At 38.8% G+C, this 19,058-nt stretch overlaps 1 protein-coding gene across 5 annotated transcripts in view; it reads left to right on the forward strand.

Annotated features, from left to right (window-relative positions):
• LOC131251582 (potassium transporter 6-like) overlaps positions 1–3,780 on the forward strand; it is a 44,459-nt gene extending 40,679 nt beyond the window's left edge. For all 5 annotated transcript variants that reach the window (XM_058252354.1, XM_058252356.1, XM_058252355.1 and 2 more), the window contains 3 exons: positions 118–241; positions 749–1,003; positions 2,549–3,780. In XM_058252354.1, coding sequence (XP_058108337.1) covers positions 118–241; positions 749–1,003; positions 2,549–3,618 — 1,449 coding nt within the window. In that variant the 3' untranslated portion in view covers positions 3,619–3,780. The remainder of the gene's footprint in view (positions 1–117; positions 242–748; positions 1,004–2,548) is intronic.
• The last annotated feature ends 15,278 nt before the right edge of the window (positions 3,781–19,058 follow it).

Genomic DNA, 19,058 nt, shown 5'->3' on the forward strand with positions numbered 1-19,058 from the left:
GACGCTTGGTGGGAGGGAGAAAATTTCTCTTTATATAATATATATATATTTTTTTGGTCAGTACCTTTCATTTAGTGGAGTTATATGTGATGTTTGAGCTGGATGGCGCTATTGCAGATTGCTTTTGGCCTTTTGGTTTATCCTTCTCTTATCATAACTTACATGGGTCAAACTGCATTTATATCTAAAAACCTCAGGATTCTGGAATCTCAAGATTTCCATGCCAGTTTATCCATTCCTGGTAACTTGTCTTTCTCCTTTATGTTATTTGGAATTTGCACTGTGGCTTGTTTACATTCCATTCTCTATGAAGTCCTGTAAGATTCTACAATGCCTGCACGTTTAATGAACCAAAACATCTTTATTGCACACGTGGCACTTGTGCATGGCGATTGGACCATTGATTTGGTAGACCACCACATGGATGGGCTATATTTCAAAAATAAAAGTGATGGGACTGTGATACCCATTCTGTCATTGGCCAGAAAAAGAGACTATTCATTCAAATCATATCAATTGGCCACATTCAGAAGGCAAAACTAACAACAACTACATGGTCTGAGTTGTCCAATCACTGGATTTTTGGCCTATGGCCCATGTGTGCTGGCCCCAGCAGATCATTGATTTCAATCAACAAACATGTTTGCCACAGGCATGGTGAGGATGGAACCGCATGGAAGTTCTGTAACAAAATAAAATTTTCTTTATTCCTTTTATATTTACTCATCGACTATAACATGGAATCCAGGACCTGCACGTCATACCCACACAGTGCTATCTTTATTTGCTTCAGTCGTAGGAAGCCAAGCAACCATCACTGGTACTTTTTCGATTATAAATCAGTGCCTGGCACTTGGTTGTTTTCCAAGAGTGAAAGTGGTCCACACCTCAGAAAAGATTCATGGGCAGGTCTACATTCCAGATGTTAACTGGATATTGATGGTCCTCTGCCTCGGTATTATAGTTGGTTTTGGAGATCTTAGACCTATTGCAAGTGCAACTGGTATGTGTATCCAACATCTATGGATTTTTATTTTTATTTTGTGCTAGATGATAATGATCTTCTGTTGCCACGGCTCATCTACCTTATGTGTGAAATACATGTGAGTCAATCCAGACGGTCCATTTTGCTGGCCCTGTCATGGATGGAGCATAGCCCCAAAATCACATTGATTGGACAATCCTAATCATCTGATATAGGCTGTTGTATTTGAACACTGACCATTTTGTTATTGTCCATTTGATGGCCACCAATGGTTTAGATCATCAAATCAGTGCTATTTTCAGGAGTCTCCATCCACAATGGAATCCACCATCTGGACTATCTGAATTGAGGTACATCTATGGTGGATGAGCACTACAATTTAAGAAATGGCGTCAACTGTACCCACTAGTTTTCAGCCCATTTTCTTTTTGTTTGTAAGGGTCTTGAGTTTATGGGTGGCAATGGGTCGGGTTGGCCGACAGGTCAATTGGTTGGCGTGATTCTGAGGCAGATTTGGGCCAAGCTAAATGGGTAGGTTTGGGCTTGAGTTAGAAATGTTGGACACGAGGTAGGTGGATCCTTGACTGTGGAGCCCACATTGATGTATGCGCCTAAGTGCCTTACATCCATGCCGTCCATCCGTTTTGACAGCTCATTTTAGGGCATGATCCCAAAAATGAAGCAGATCCAAATCTTAGGTGGACTACACCAGGGGAAACAGTGGTGACTGAATACCCACAATTAAAAACTTCTTGGGGGCCACCAGAATGTTTATTTGCCATCCAACCTGTTGATAAGGTCACAAAGAGCTGGATGAAGGGACCACACAAATGTCAGCTTGATCCAAAACTTTTGTGGCCCAGAAAAAGTTTTTAATGATCAATAATCACTGTTTCCTCTGGTGTGATCCACCTGAGATTCGGATCTGCTTCATTTTTTGGATTGTGCCCTAAAATGAGCTGTTAAAATGGATTAACGGTGTGTATGTAAGGCCCACATATCAAGGTGGGCCCACAGTCAGGGATCCACCAACCTTGGTAGATCCGGGGTTCCACCGAAGCAGCGTCCAGAAATGTGGCTTGTTTAAGTAAATTGGCCGGGCTTCAGTTGAACTGTACCCAACCCAATCTGCCCATATAGTTTATCAATGGGCTGGGCCAGATGACCTGACCCAAACAAATTAACAGACATTAGACAATGAGTATAGATACATCCACATGATGTGTGTATGTTTGCATGTATTCACTAATTGGGCTGGGCGGGGCATACCTTCAGCCCATATTCCATTTGCAAACTCAAGAGTCCTTGGGCTGGGTTGGTTGAGCACACTCTGACTATAATTAAATGGATCTTGGGCTCAATGATTTAAGTGGGTTGTGTCGGGCCACATGGTAATGGGTCTCTGGTCAGGTTCTGACTGGAATTCATGTCCCGTTTAGTAGATGAGTTTGGCCCAGGCTGACACTGACCTGATCCAAAACTGACTCATTGACACCACTGTTGAATTACTCTTAGTATTGAATGTATTTAATTAAGCAGTTAACAGGAGTTCACTGTTTGCAGGCCTGGCTATAATCACTGGTATGCTGATAACAACTTGTCTAATGTCACTGGTAATAACATTGTACTGGGAAAGCAACATTTTTCTATCAGCATGCTTTTTGATCTTCTTCGGCTCCATTGAAGTTATATATCTTTCAGCTTGCATGTTGAATTTTCACAAGGGGGCATGGTTTCTTATCATCTTTGTGGTGGTTTTGATGATAACAATGCTATCATGGCACTATGGCACCATGAAGAAGTACGATTTTGATGTGCACAACAGGGTTTCACTGGATTGGCTTACTGAACTGGGCCCAAATCTTGGAGTTTCTCGAGTCCCTGGAATTGGGTTTATCTACACTGATGTATTGAGAGGGATACCAGCCTTCTTCTCTCATTTCGTTACGAATCTTCCTGCATATCACCGGGTTCTTATCTTTGTGTCCTTCAAATCAGTGCCAGTGCCTTATGTTTCGCAAGATAGGCGGTATCTTATTGGCAGGTTTGGACCAAAGGAATACAGGGTATATAGGTGTATTGTAAGATATGGATATCGTGATAGCATTCGTGAGTCGGACTTTGAGGATAAGCTTATAATGAGAATTGGCGAATTTGTTTCAGTAGAAGATACTGATCCCGAAGCGTTGACATCGCCGGAAGGAAGAATGATTGTAATTGGGAATATGGACCAGGGGGGAAATGCCTTGATTCTACACAATGATGCTAGTTTGACTGTGCGTTCAATGAGCTCCATGCATGGTGAGTGTCTGACCACTCAAACGAGTCCCCCATCACAGGTTCCTCTTCCTATGGGAAGAAGAAAGAAAGTGAGGTTTCAATTACCCCCTGAGAGCCCTGAAATGTCGCAATCCATCCGGGAGGAGCTGCAAGAGCTGGTGGATGCTAGGGAGTCTGGAAGCGCATATTTCTTGGGCCGATCACATTTGCATGCACGCAATGGATCGAATATTCTGAAAACGCTCATGATCTCGGTGTACATTTTTCTCGATAAAAATTGCAGAGAGCATTCAGTGGCGCTGAACATCCCATATGCTGCTCTTGTTGAGGTTGGTATGGTCTGCTCTATTTAAGTAGTTTGTTCACTTGTTGTAACAATGTATTCTTGAAAGGGTTCTTGCATTGCGGTCTTTCTTTTTTATTTCCTGTCTTCTCTTTTCTTAAATGCTGATGCTGCTTATATCGAATACTGTTATGGGATTGTACCGTCAATGATATATGCATTTTGTACAAAAGATGATAATGGGACCTTTTGGCCTGTGCCTACGTTTCTCCTTTTCATCAAAGACAGGTGATGCTTTTAAAAAAGAGGAAGGGAAGAACAAGCTGGTTTTTGCTGATGGGTTTTGTTAACCTCTGTCAATGCTCATCGGTGAAGGTAGATCTGAGAAATCCATTAGAATGGTCACTGCTTGATACCCAGATTGATTTGATGGTCCAAACCATGCAAAAAGTCACCTACAATGTCCGATAGAAACTTCACCATCTGGTGAAGTTTGACCCTTAACAGAATGGAGATAGATCAGTAGAATAATAGCATTATGTGCATTTTTTTGTCAGTCACAACATTAGTAATTCATTGATGCATATGCTCTCAATGATGGGTATGTAAACGTCTGCTTCATGCATGGAGATAGAATATATAGAGAGAACTGATCTAGTGCTTCCATTTGTTTCCCATGTGTTTTATAAGGGAGCGAAATCCAGATCATTCATCCCGTGGGCTCCACAATTGATCAGTACTAATAAAAAATTTCCCAGATGGAGTTGAAGAAAGTTTTCTCAGGGAATGTTAGACTAAGTTAATCGTTCTCCTAGTGTCCATTTTAACCCTGCCAAATAAACTATGGTTCTAAAACTGGTGACTTGACTCGAAACTTGGTCGACTGAATTCAAATAAGTGAGATTTCAAGCCAAGCAACCATGAAACTTGACTATGAGATTGACTCGTTATTGAGTCAGTGTGACTTGTCGAGCGACTTGATGACTTGGTGCAACTCGATCCGAGTCACTCGCCTGAAAAGTGTTCTTATTTTATTTTTAATAAAACGTGCGAGGGGGGGGGGGGGGGGGGGGGTGTTAGAATGCATGGCATATTGTAAGAGTACCAACGTCCGTAATCAACACACCAAGCACTGCTGTTTGGTGGTTTTTCAAAAAATTTAATCTTTTTACCTTATACAACTATGTAAAATATTTATTAAATTATTAAATAAATTATAACATAGAAAGTCAAGTAAAGACTTGTCCAAGTCTTCAAGTAAACCCAACCCAGCTGAACATTGAGTCGAGTCGAGCCGTCAAGTTTTCAAACTGTAAAATGAACTGGTGGGACTGTCTTAGTGTGTTTTTCTTTTTTCTTTCTTTTCTTTTTTGTTCATGGTTCATTGGTTCTTGTTTTGTGTTTTACTTGGGTATATCTACCAAGAAAGGTACTCTCAATGGAATGCTAATGCATAGAACATTTTATTTGTAAAAATATTTATTAATATATGGAAAAAAACTCATCAGCACTTTAGTTGCTATTAGCAGGTTCCACCTTTTGAATGTGACCCTCTTGATTTTGGCTGCTTGTTAGTTGATATCAATTGAGTGGCTACGATTTTGTGGTTGGACATCCTTTTGATCTCAATATGAAAATGATTCGTCTAGCATTTGAATCATCCTTCTCCAAGCCACCAGTACGGATATTCACATCTCTCGTTCCATATTCCTACTGTTGTCTTTTGAATTGAGGTTCTCAAAGCCGCTATTATGAATATACACATCTCTCATTCCATATTACTACTGTTGTCTTTTGAGTTGAGGGTGTTACAGACCATAACTTGGCCTGTTACTATGTTTTTAGTCATCTTTTCTTAGGGCCCGTTTGTTAAATCTGAAATCCGAAGTCTGAATCTAAAGTCTGAATCTGAAATTTGAATCTGAAGTCAGAAAACTAATAATGAATCTAGAATAACTTGTTTGTTAACTAACGTCTGAGATGTTTGAAACATATTAATTTTGCACATTTATCCATACGAAACAATTGTGATTGAATCCTTACCTTTAAAAACTCCATGAATTTCATTGAAATGTTGATTTGTCATCCAACCTATTGAAAAGGTCACAAACAGCTAGATGAAGAGATGACATAAATATCAACATGATCCAAAGCTTTTGTGGCCCAAAAGAATTTTTAAATGGTCAATCACCACTATTTCCTATACAAAGGTCCATGTAAGATTTGAAACTAATTTATTTTTTTGGATCATGCCCTAAAATAAGCTTTCAATATAGATGGATGGTATGGATGTAGTCACATATATCACAGTAGGCCCTAGGTGTGAGCCAAATTTCATAGAAAAGCTTTTCCCAGGAAGCCCACCACTGAAAATCTAGGTGGGGCCCACTATGATGTTTGTGTGAAATCCACCCCGTCCATCCATTTTGTGAGATCATTTTAGGACATAGTGCTAAAAATGAGCCGTATCCAATTCTCAAATGGGCCAAAAATATGAGGATTGGATACCCATAATTAAAATATTTGTGGGGCCATAGAAGTTTTTAATCATGCTAATATTTGTGGTTTGAGTTCATCTCACTAGGAATGACATTATGAACCTTATTGATAGCATGTAAACATCACTGTCGACCCCGAGGAGGTTTCAACGATAGGAATTTTCCTACCCAGGCCTACTTAAGTCTTGTATCCTCCTCATTTTTTGTCTTTAGTCCTAAAATGATCTCAAAACACGGATGGACAGATTTGATTTATCACAAACATAACGGTGGGCTCCACCTAAGATTCCAGTGCGCAGGAACTTCATGCGAAAGGCATTTACACATAATTCGCACTCAAATTTGGGAGGGGATTGCGTACTATACCACCAAGATCTACCTAAATATGGACAATTAAGGGCTTTGTGGGGCCTACCATGATATATGTGTTTTATCTATACCGTCCATTCATTTTTTTCATATTATTTTATAAATTAAGACAAAAAACAAGGCAAATATAAGGCTTAAGTGGGCCACACTACAAGGAACTGTGGGAATTGGGTGCCTATCATTGAAAACTTCTTGGGGCCACATAACGCTCTGATCAAGCTGATTTTTGTGTTTTTCGTTCATCCAGGTTTGTGTGACCTTGTAAAGAGATTCGATGACAAATAAGCTTCATGGTGGACATCAGGAATGTTTTAACGGTAGTCATTTCTGTCCCACCATATGTGGTGTGGTTGACTTGAGCTTTGAATGTGCATCTTTTTTCGGATCATGCTTTAGAATGATATAAAAAAGTTGATAGACGGAGTGGATCTAATACATAAATCATGGTGGGCTCAAAGAAGTGCCCCATGTTAAAAGTTGGGATGTGTATAATGCAAGGGAGAAAATCTTTGTTGCAAATAATTATTTTGGATTAAAAAAAAAAATCACTGAGCGCATTCTTGATTCCCCATTAAGCTAGACTCCTATCATGGAAAAATTTTGGCATAAAATGGTGGAGCGCTTTCCTTCTTCCTTGTTAACAAACACCACTAAACATGGAATATTTTCTAAATTCCGTGTTAAGTGCAAAAATTCAGTGTTAACAAACAGATCCTTGGTCTATTTTAAATAAGTCCGTGTTCAAAATATCGGTATCGCATCCTTGGGATACAGATATGTATTGGTTATCGCACGGGATATATCGTTTGTATCGGGTAATTTATCGCACTTTTTAGGAAACATGGGGAAACATTGGAAAAATGGTTGAATTTTTCAATGAAACTTCAGGGATTGTTAAAAAAGACCTTAATACACACTTTTAAATCATAACATCTCAAAAAAGAAGTGCACATGATAGGTTTCCTTTGTATAGGGTCCTAAGCTATGCGTTGTTTGACTGAACTAATGCAATTATATTCAAATTGAATCCATAATATTTAGAGTGCATGTGATGATCATTTCATCAAACACTCCTAAATACTTCTAAATTAGTCTCAGTTGATAGCTGGTTGAAGGGAAATTTCGAAAAAAAAATTAATATTTTATTAATTTTTAATTAAAAATAAATTTTTTTTTCTAAAAATTGACTAGGACTTAACAAATCAATAGATTGGGCCTCACACATGCCCGATTTCACGTTTGAAGTACAACATGGCAAGCAATTTGGGAGAAATTGAAAAAAAATTGAAATTTCCCCAAATTGGACCACCTACACTCAAATTTCGAAAATAGTGTTATGTGATGATCATTTCATCTAACACTCCTAAATACTTCGAAATTAGTATCAATTGGTAGTTGGTTGAAGGAAAATTTCAAAAAAGGAAAAAACATGGGGAACATGAAGAACCAATGGATATCGAAATCAAAGCTCTAACTCTATGATTTTTCATGCAAAACATGAAGAACCAATGAATTTGTAACCATTTAACATAATTTAAAAAAAAAAAAAAAGGAATCAAAAATTGAAAATACTCATCGGATCGAACATATGGGATATATCGGCACCATCTATGCGTTTCATATGGAACAAGTGGGATACAAGATATATCTTGGATTATATCGGTTGATATCGTCGATATTTAAAACATTGAAATAAGTTTAGTTGTAGGACATGTTGGGTATTTTTCTTTTATTACTAATGACACTATTGTAAATATTGCAAAGTCACTTCAAATTAAAACAAGAGTGGGGGACATCCAAAACTCTCTCTCTCTCTCTCTCTCTCTCTCTCTCTCTCTCTCTCATCCAAACGTATACAGTATTAGAGCCTATGTGATTCAGTTTTGATTCCTTCGTCATCTTCTACTTCTCTCCTCTTCCTTCTTTTTCTTTTATTTGAGGTCGAGATCTAAGGTCGTTGGGGAGCTGATCTATACGAATCTCTCATCCCACCATATGGTAGGTTCCATACTCATGGTTCATGAAGGTGTATTATACCCTCTTTCACCAAAATTAATGCAGGGGCATTTTTACACTGGGCTTGAGTGGGGTGCCCTATGGGATGCAGGGGCACACTTGGGGTGGGCAGCCCGCAGAACCCATGGATTTGGGCCCCGTGTGAGGCGGAACTCGTGGATTTGGGGCCCACGATGAGGGTTCGGCCGAGTACCTAACCTATGGATTTGGGGCCTGGGCTATGAGATAAAGGGATTAATTCACCATGCTCTATCAGTTCGAGCTTTTAGAGCAAGTAGTTAATTGTCCTGCATCATAAATCCATTGTAAAGGATAAAAGTAGGGTATCGTACGTTTGTGGCCAGATTTATGGTCAAATTTAAAGAAGTTTAATATGCATTGATTGTGGATATGACAAGTGTTGAAGTAGTGCGTGTGTCAAGGTGTTGAAGTAGAAGTGGCTTGAGGCAAGAACTGTTGTCAAACTATCGTGTATGTTGGTGTATATTGGATTCTAATATACTTGTTAAGTTCAAATAAAACATTCTTCACTTGGTTATTTATTTCATTCCCCTAAACTTTATGGATGCAAAGAATGAAGCTGTCAAGTATTCCATCTCCGTCTAAATTGATGAACTTCCAAAGTACATGACCAAACTCAACGGATCAAATTACCTTTAATGCGCTACATCAGTGGAGGTATTTCTCACAGGGGAAAGAAAGCTAGAATATTCGATTTGCCCCAAGCCTGAAAAAAGTTCATCTGAATATGAAGATTGGGTAGTTGAGGATGCATAAATTAGAGCTCTAGTTTGGAATAGCATGAAGCATAAGATCAATGCAAATATTGTCTTTTTCAAAACTACAAAAGAAGTATGGGAAAATCTGAGAGAAATGTATATAGTCGAAAAGAACTTATTCAGCCCTAAGTGGTATGTGGGAAGAATTAAATGTATACCAGCTCTTGACTACTAATCAGGATACTATGAGACGACACGGGAATTTCCTGTTACTAAATTCCTCTCTAGACTTGTCTCGAATTCCATCCTGGCCGTGCCCAGATTCTTAGAGGTAGAGGGATTCCCTCTATTAATGAGACATTTGCTCATGTTTAGCATAGAGATTCCCTCTATTGCTGAGACATTTGCTAATGTTTAGCATGCAGTTACTGTACAGAGTTCCTTTCCTTCAGATCATTCAATCTGTGTTTCTGTGTTTGACAGAGGTGGTGAGAGAAGTCGAGGTCGTGGACGTGGTGGCCAAGTTGGTAGTAGAGATTCAAGGGGATGTGGAAACAATTAGGGAGGTTGCAGTACAGATTTCAGTAGTCGTCGTGGTTGTGGTCGAGGTAACCAACAATATACTCATTGTGGTCTTAGTAACCACATAGTTGATACGTGTTGTAATCTTGTGGGCAAACCTGCTTAGGCAAACCAAGTTCGTTCTTCTGATGGTGGCACTGAAGGTTATGCTCCTAAGACTATTCCCTCTATTTCTGATCCCAGTACCTCAGGTGAGACAATTACTTTATCCAAGGAGGAATATGCCGGACTTCTAAAGGATCGTTTCACTATCACATCATCCTCAACAACTTTTGCTTAGTTAGGTTCTGTATGTCTTGCTTCAAGTGATAGTACCCCTGAGTCATTGATTCAAGTACTTCCAATCACATGACTGATAAACAAAATGCATTGTCTCAGTCAAATCGTCACCTATTTCTTCTGTCACTTTAGTAGATAGTACAACTCATGTGTCTGGGTTGGGTCTGCCTGTCCTACCTCAATACTTTCATTGACGTTAGTACTAAGTCTCTAAATTGTTCTGGAAAGCGTGCTTTGGGATGCAGATGGGTGTATATAGTGAAGCACAACCCTGATGGTTCTGTTGATCGAGATTGAGAGCACGGTTGGTTGCGAAGGGATGTTCTTAGACTTTAAGAGTTGACTAATCAGAAACATTCTCTCCAGTCACAAAGCTCAATTATTTGTGTGCTTGTGTCTATTGCTGTGAATTTGGACTGGCCTCTATATCAGCTTGATGTGAAAAGTGTATTTGTTCATGACGTTTGGCTGAAGAAGTATATATGAGGCAACCACCTGGACTTGTTGCTTAGGGGGAATCAAACAATGTATGCTGCCTTAAAATTAATCTATGATTTGAAACAGTCTCTATGACCTTGGTTTGACATGTTTAGTAAAGCGGTGCTCGAATTTGGGATGAAGCATAGCTAGGTAGATCATTCCGCATTTGTAAGGAAGAGTGAGTCAGGCACAATCGTGTTAGTAAGCATATGTGGATGTTGTTGTTATCATGGGTAGTGACCATACAGGAATTAACAAGATGAAGAGTTTCTTGCAGAATCACTTTGTATAAAGACTTGGGTTGTCTTTAGTGCTTTTTAGGCATTGAAGTTGCAAGGTCCAAGTTGAGAATTAATTTGTCACAATGAAAATATGTGATGGTAGCTAAGCCCGCTGAAAGTCCCAAGCCCACTGAATGTCCTATAGACCCCACTAGTTTAGAGTTGTAGACATTGGTGTGCTTGACCTTTGGCCCAAGTGGCTACATTCTTCTATAAGGAGGAAATATTTGTCTCATACATTGTTAGCAAAACGTCATATGACAAAAAATTATATAGGAAATTTTTGGGTTTAATTCAGTCCTGATCATTAAAAAGATGGTAAAAAATTCAGTCAAAAAACATAAACAACAAAAATATGGTGAATGAAAAGTTTAGGTTTAAAATGGTTCCGACTCAATAAAATGAAATGAAAAAAAAAAAAAAAACCAGCCATATATGCATGTGCATGTGTGTACACATGTTAAATTCAATTAAAATGTCTATCTGCATAATCAATTATGCATACAGGCAACCATATAATAGGTTGATATTATTCTTAAGTCTCCATATAAATTGATCCATCTGTACTGAAATCTTTCACAATTTAATCAATTGTATCAACGGTACAACCACCAATTTCTATTTTAAATAGTCCCCAAAAGTTTTTTTTTTCTAATAAAGCTTTGTTCTTTTGAAAAAAAAAAGAGTGTTTAATTCAGTTTGGTCACACAAATGAAGAAGAAGAAGAAGAAGAAGAAATTGTTTTGCCTATCTTTGAAATATACAGAATTCTAGTCGTTTAGTCAATTATACGAGTATTTTTTAAAATATATAGTTTAAAATGGAGCTGTGCTAACTACAGTTTCGACTTCATTGGGGTATCGACAGGTCACTATTTCTAACATGACAGCTTTGGCTCATTTCAATAGCATTTATCTTAAGACTCTGCATAACATGCTCAAATCTACCATAAGCTCTATGTTCCACCCTTTTCAACAGAAGTGCTTTGGCTCATTTGAAGTACTCATGTAACATATTCATATCTACTGTAAGTTTGGTATTCCATCCTTTTTATTAGAAAGCTTTTGTATGGAAATATTCTAGTGAGAGGAAACACCTATCTCGTATTCATTGAGATACGACAGTCCATATCTAACATTGCTGCTTTAGCTCATTTCAAACACTTCTATCCTTGATTTGCCTAATATATTGGCATTTACCATAAGTTGTATTCTGCCCTTTCCAATAGAAGTGCTCTGTATGGAAATAATCTAGTGCATGTTAGTAGAGTTCCCACTTTCAACTAGGTTGGTCCTTGGGATAGGCATGTGTTTATGGTGGGCCACACCTGATAAATGGCTAAAATCTGGCACATTTGCCATGTTGTCTTGGTATTAAAAAATTATTATGTTATGTCTAACTGCTGCTATGTAATGGTAACTGTATGACCCGTTATGCGATATGGGCTGTAACGACCGTATCCAACTACTATAGTGTTGTATGAACTCATATCAGGCTTGTAACGACCATTACAGTACTGCTATAGGCAATTTTTCCAGAGAGGCTGTTATAGTCGGTGTTCATAGTATTGATATTGTTACATGTATCGATGAAGACATGTATCAGTATATTGACAGTACTTGGAAAAATATTGTTGTATGATGAAAATATTGAGGAATGGTTGGGAAAAAGGTAAATATTTTTGGTGAAACTTCAGGAGATGTTAAAAGACATGTTTATACATGTAAAAATCAAAATATTGCAAAAAAAAAAAAAAGCCACCCATATGTAGTAAATTTTCATTTTATATGAGCCTAATCATGTCTTATATGAAAAATCAGGATAAAATAAATATATAAAATTTGGAGCTAATCAATAGCTGGGCCAGCACATTAATATATAAGATTTTCACATTAATTAACAGTGAAAAAGCACATTTTTTAATATAAAAATGAAAAAAAAAGAAGAAGGATTTCACCAATTTCTCTCAATTTTCACTCAAGGCTTGTTTGAATTGGAAACACTGTTTCCCATGAAACTTTCCATTGACTTTGAAGTCCTTTTTTGTGGGAATTTGTGAAAAATACAATTTCCTACTCTCTCTGTTTTTTTTTGGTTAAAAAATCATTAAATTAATTTTTTTCACTTCCACCCCTAAGGAAAGCATTTTCCGTAGACGGAAGGACAATGAGTCAAAGACAAATGTGCTACCATCCACCTTCAATAGTCTCACATGTGCCATGCTTGCTAATGTAGCCCCCCAATATGATATGGTCCATGTGATTTGGACAATGCCATTACAATGTCACATGCATCAATGTGCTATTTGGTCCCTATGAACCTTGCATTTGGTAGTTCTTGTAATGGTAAGAGAATGAACATTGCCATTATAAGTTACGTGATTTGAACAATGCTATTATAATGATACATGCACCAACATGCCATTTGGTCCTTGTAACCCCTGCATTTAGCAGTCCCTGTAATGGCACAAAGGTGGACATTGCCATTACAAGTCATGCGATTTGGACAAAGCCATTACAGCGTCACATGTGCCATTTGGTCCCTGTAACCCTTGCATTTGGCAGTCCTTACCATGGTATGAAGATGGACATTCCCGTTACAAATTACATATTTTGCACAATGCCATTACAATGTCACATGAACCAATGTGCCAATGTGCTATTTGGTCCCTACAACTCCTGCATTTGGCATTCATTGCAATGGCACGAACATAGCCATTACAAGTTATCTTCGTGCCATTGCAAGTTATGTGATTTGGACAATGCCATTATAACATCACATGTGCCAATGTGTCATTTGGTCCTGTACCCCGCATTTGGCGGTCTTTGTAATGGCATGAAGATGGACATTGCCATTACAAGTTATGTGATTTGGACAATGCCATTATAACGCGCGTCATTTGCACGCATCAAATGCGAGCCCTGTAATACAAAGGGCAACACCATCAATTCACATAGGGAAATCTTTGCTTTTCACTACAGGCCAATTCAAAGGGCAACACCATCAATTCACATAGGGAAATCTTTGCTTTTCACTACAGGCCCCGTGCCTTTTCAATTAATTAGGGTTGCAGGCAAATTGCATCCCTTGCACCCCACATGCCAATGTGACACATATGCCTTTGTCCATCTTCAATCGCTCCATATATGTCATATGTACCAATATGGGATTGTGCACAAGTGCCTACATGTCAAATGTGCCAATGTCTCTTATGCCACATATGCTACCATCCAGCTTTAAGCACCTCGCATGTGCCACAATTCAACTTCCGTATGTTGTGTCTGCCACGTGCAATTGTTCATTTTCTAGCATCATGTATGTGCTAAATGTGCTAATAAGATATAATAACTATTAGAACCTTTTTTCTTTTGAGACAAAAAATTCTTTTGCCAAACCAAGGAATACTATATTTCCTTTCTCATAGTTTCTTAAAAATAAGGTCTCCTAAGAAACAATATATATTTTCCCATGCTTTTTAAAAATTCAACAGGCCCTTATGTTATGTTTGGATTCATGAAAAGTAAAAGAAACATTATTTTCCATGAAAGTCACTTTCCATTGTTTGTCAAGACTCCAGCCCATCTTTGTGGGAATTTGTGAGAAACACCATTTTCCACTTTCTTTGTTAAAAAATAAACATATTCATTTTCCCATCTCCACCCCTAAGAAAGGTACTTTTCTACAATAGAAGGAAAATTGATTTCTCAAGGATAAATCCAAAATGTGTCACCAACCATCTTCAATCGTCTCACATGTGGCACATGCACCAATGTGCCAAACCATTGTCCATATTTGGCTACGCCTCACGCATGCCATCATGCCACATATGCCACCATCCATCTTCTCTTATGTCCCGCATATGTAAAGTGTCCCCCACGTGCTATGATCCATCTTCTCGTGCACCCACAAATGTTAATGTGCCAAATGTACCAAATTCATCTTCCCTTGTATCCACCATGTGCAAAACACTTTGTGTGCGCCAATGTGGAATGTGCGATTGTTTATATATAATCTCTCTAAATATGCCACATGTGACAATGGTGCCAACTCACACAAGTGTTATATCTAGATTTAAGTGCCCATGTATCACTATGTCTTGTGCCACATGTACCACCATACAGCTAAATCATTTCACATGTACAATGTGTGCCACAATTCAAAGTGCTCACATATGCTACGTATGCCACGTGCCATGATCCATCTTCAAGCATCACATAGTGCTAAACTTGTACATGCTATGATGCTAATGACCAAGAATTTTTTAAAAAGTATTTTTTTTTAATTTTTATTTTTTACCAAATAACAAACTTAAAAATAGATCATAAATTTTTAGGAAAATTTTATTGAATAATAAACAAGGAAAATAATGTTTCCTTTCCCATAGTTTTTTGAAAATAAGATTTCCAAGAAATACTAGTTTTTATTTTTATTTGTTTTGCTTTGCTTTCAGTGAATCCAAACGTGCCTTAACCATTAAATTTTTTCACCACAAAAATCTATGTCAATGCATGAGAATCATGTGTAGACATTGATTTTCATTGTGCTAACTTTTTAAGTTGAGATTTCTCTCAAAATTTAGACTTTGGTTCAATAAAAAACCCGGAGTGATCGAAGTAACTTAAGGAACAAAATTCAAAAGAGAAAAAGAGATTTTTTTATATATATATATATATATATATATATATATATTCAATTTTCTCATATTTATGAATGTTTTCTTACTACTGGGAACATTATCGCTATTTTGGGGATATTATTAATGGTGTCGCAGATATTATGGAATTTTTATAAGGGGTTCTTTTTAAAATATTGATAATATCACTAAATATTATTGAGATATTATTGAAAATATTGGTGATATTGATGCGAACATCAGTGGTGTACCCTTTAGAGTGTATCAAAGGAAGATGCATTACCGATAGAGTACTGGAGCAGAGGAGTTGATGTGGATGAACACTGGGTCCATCGGACCCATTTTCTAACGCGTTATGAGTGCAGGAGCGGCATGACTGCACCCTGACCGCAGACCCATGGGGTGAATTTCACACCATGTCACGCGGGTGTTTTAGTTTTAGGCGTCTTTTTGTTCTTTTCCTTGTTTTCAAGGGCTTTACTGTACTTTTTATTTTTATTTTTCTTGTGGCTTATATATACACTGAGAAATCCTATTTTATTAGTGAATGAATGTGAATTTGTATGTTTTGTTCCCTCTTTTACCAAAAAGATTAGGGTTTCAGGATTGGCCTTTGAGTGTAGAGGATTCTACCCTGATTTCAAATTTTCATTTTTTCTAGATTTTCAAGGTGCATGAAAAGGTAAGAGTCAGTCATGTTTTCTTTTCTTTAATGCCCTTGAATTCATACTATCTTTCATCTCGAACTCATCTCTTCTTCATCTCTTTCATTCCTCTTTGGATATTTCCTTTTGGTTTGAATGGAAAAGAGGGATGACTAGTTAGGAAAATTGGATCCAAACTTAACCGTGAACTAGATTATGCTAGATCTGGGATACCCTCATATCCCTATATCATTTTTTCTTTTACTGTTTACGTGATTTTATGCTAAGGGGCATGATCTTGACGGAATGATTTCATCTCTATGTTGTGATTTGCTTAATCCCATTGATTGAAAACAGTTAGTTGATTAATTTTATTATTTGAATCTCTTCAACTTGATTATACATGCAATTAAGATTAAGTCATCACATATCCTTGCATTAGTTTCTGCCTTAACTGCTCGATGTGTTGGCCGGGGGATGTATTATAAATGAGGATATTATCGAAGTACACAACTACAAACTTGCCCATAAAGGGTCGCAACACCTGGGTCATCACCTTCATAAACGTACTTGGGGCATTGGTTAACCCAAAAGGCATAACCAGTCACTCGTACAGCCCGTCATTCCATTCATCTCTTGAGTGAACACAAATTTGGTGATAACCACTCTTGAGGTTAAATTTTGAAAAGATAATAGAGGCGGCCATCATGTCAAGCATGTCATCAAGCCTCGGTATAGGAAAACGATACTTGACAGTCATCTTGTTTATGGCTCTACTATCGATACACATGTCTCAAGTACTGTCTTTCTTAGGCGTAAGAAGTGCAAGCACGGCGCACGGGCTCAGATTCTCACAAATGAATCCCTTTTTAAGCAATTCAACCACCTGCCTCTTCAACTCGGCATGTTCGATGGGGTTCAATTTGTAGTGAAGGAGGTTTGGTGGGGTTACCCCTCGGACGAGATTTATTGCATGCTAAATGTCTCGCATCGGTAGAAGCTCGTCTAGAAGGTCTTTAGGGAAGATATCCCGAAACTCTTATAGGACCGGACGAACTTCTTGGGGTATCCCCATAGCAACCCCTGGTGTACTCTCCGTAGCCAGTAGGCTGTACACCATAGTCCCCGCCTGGGTCTCTCTCTCAAACTCCTTAACATCTATGATGTAGAGAGACTTCAACTGAAGTGCCCTTTGACTCTTAAAACTGCCCGGGGACGCAACATCTTTCATTCTTGTGGACGATTTAGGAGGGAGTGGACTCAAGACAAGCTTCTTTCCTTTGTGTTTAAACACATAATTATTCATACGCCCGAATATTGTGACATCTTTGTTATAGAGCTATGGCCTTCCCAAGATGATTTAACCAACGTCCATCGTGACCACATCACATCACAACTTGTCCTTATATGGTCTAAACTTAATTGAAACAAGACATCGTTGGGTGACAGGGAGGGATGTCACATCCACCTAAGAAACCCTTTATGGGTTGGGGTGAGGGACTGACTTCAACCCCAGGCAACTCAAAATAACTGGGGAAACTAGATTCTCATAATTTCCGCTATCTATGATCACTTTGCAGCTCTTTTTTCCACACTTGGCGTAAGTGTGGAAAATGGTGGTTCTGTGTCAATCTTCACTTTCCTCCACCTGGGTCAAGGCGTACCTCATCACTGTAAGTGGGGTAGCCTCCACACTATCATCCTCAGCATCGCTAGCCGGCTCAAGGGATAGGATAATGATTTCCTCATCATTTTAGTCACCATCAATTTTATCTGACACTTATTCTTATGTGGGGTGTTCGGAAACAAAGGCAATGCGCCCACCCTTGTTTGAACACTCCGCGGCGATGTGACCCATGCCACCACAGCGGTAGCACTGCCCTAGCATCGCAGGCCTAATACTTGGTCCATCCTCGTTCTTACCTCGATTTCTTTTGATTGGATGGGTACTAAGTTGAGCTTTGGGTTAATTTCCGACCAGGGGTCACGCTCCCTGCGAGGCTATTCTAGGCACAATAGGTCTAAGAGATCACACCGTCTTACATTGAACTGGCTCACGCAGTGCTCCAGCTCCTGCACCACTTGGTAAGCATATTCCATACTAGTGACCATATGAAGAACCACAACAGGGTCCTCATCCACATCGCACCTCATCATTTATTCATCAAACTTAGCGATGTATTCCGTCCCGTTATAGTTCCTTGGCGCAAAATGTACTATTGATCCAACAACCTCTGCCTGTAAGAAAGGGAAGCACACTTCTCTCATAACAACTCTTTCATCTCAATCCAAAAGAGAATTGGCTCCTCTCCATATCGCTCGCGGTGACACTCCACATTTCACTACTATAGTTTTGCCTGGTCCACTAATTTCATCTTGGCGAACCCGATCCGTCGCGGGTCTAGCAAACCATGCCACTCAAAGAAGTGGTCCGTGCCTGCTAACCAGTCGGAAAAAACTTTGGGGATCCAATTTCCCATCAAAACTGGGAGTGTCAACCTTGATGCCTTTTAAGACGCGCCCCACCATGGCCCTCCTATTGGGCAGGAAGAACATGATTATGATTGTTTGAGTGGTAATGTATATACTCCATCATATCCGTTGCTAGGCTAGCAGGCCTGGCTTGCACCCAAACCATCCTTAGGCGGATCAGGGCCTACAACTTGTGACTAATCGACAACCCCAGCGTCAAGGATTGCCTGGGTACCACCAGTTAGAGTATTAACCTTTAAGCACATAATTCTCTCCTTTAGATGCGTGAACCTACCATCCTGATATGCAAACTGTTGCGCGATTTATCCCTCAATGTTCAAAACTATTAATCCATTCTCTTATTTAGGCCCTCCATAGCCTTGGCAAATTTATCAAAGTTTATGGTGTAATGTAGACTAATCCCACGACCTGCCGATATTTGGAACATCGGTTACAGCCTTGTATAACGTAACAGATCATACGGTTCCCATAGGCGTCCGTTGTGCCCTTTCTTTGAAGCCAATTTGTGGCCGATGG

Source organism: Magnolia sinica, chromosome 7 (assembly GCF_029962835.1).
Source record: "Magnolia sinica isolate HGM2019 chromosome 7, MsV1, whole genome shotgun sequence".
In the NCBI taxonomy this organism is placed as follows: domain Eukaryota; kingdom Viridiplantae; phylum Streptophyta; class Magnoliopsida; order Magnoliales; family Magnoliaceae; genus Magnolia; species Magnolia sinica.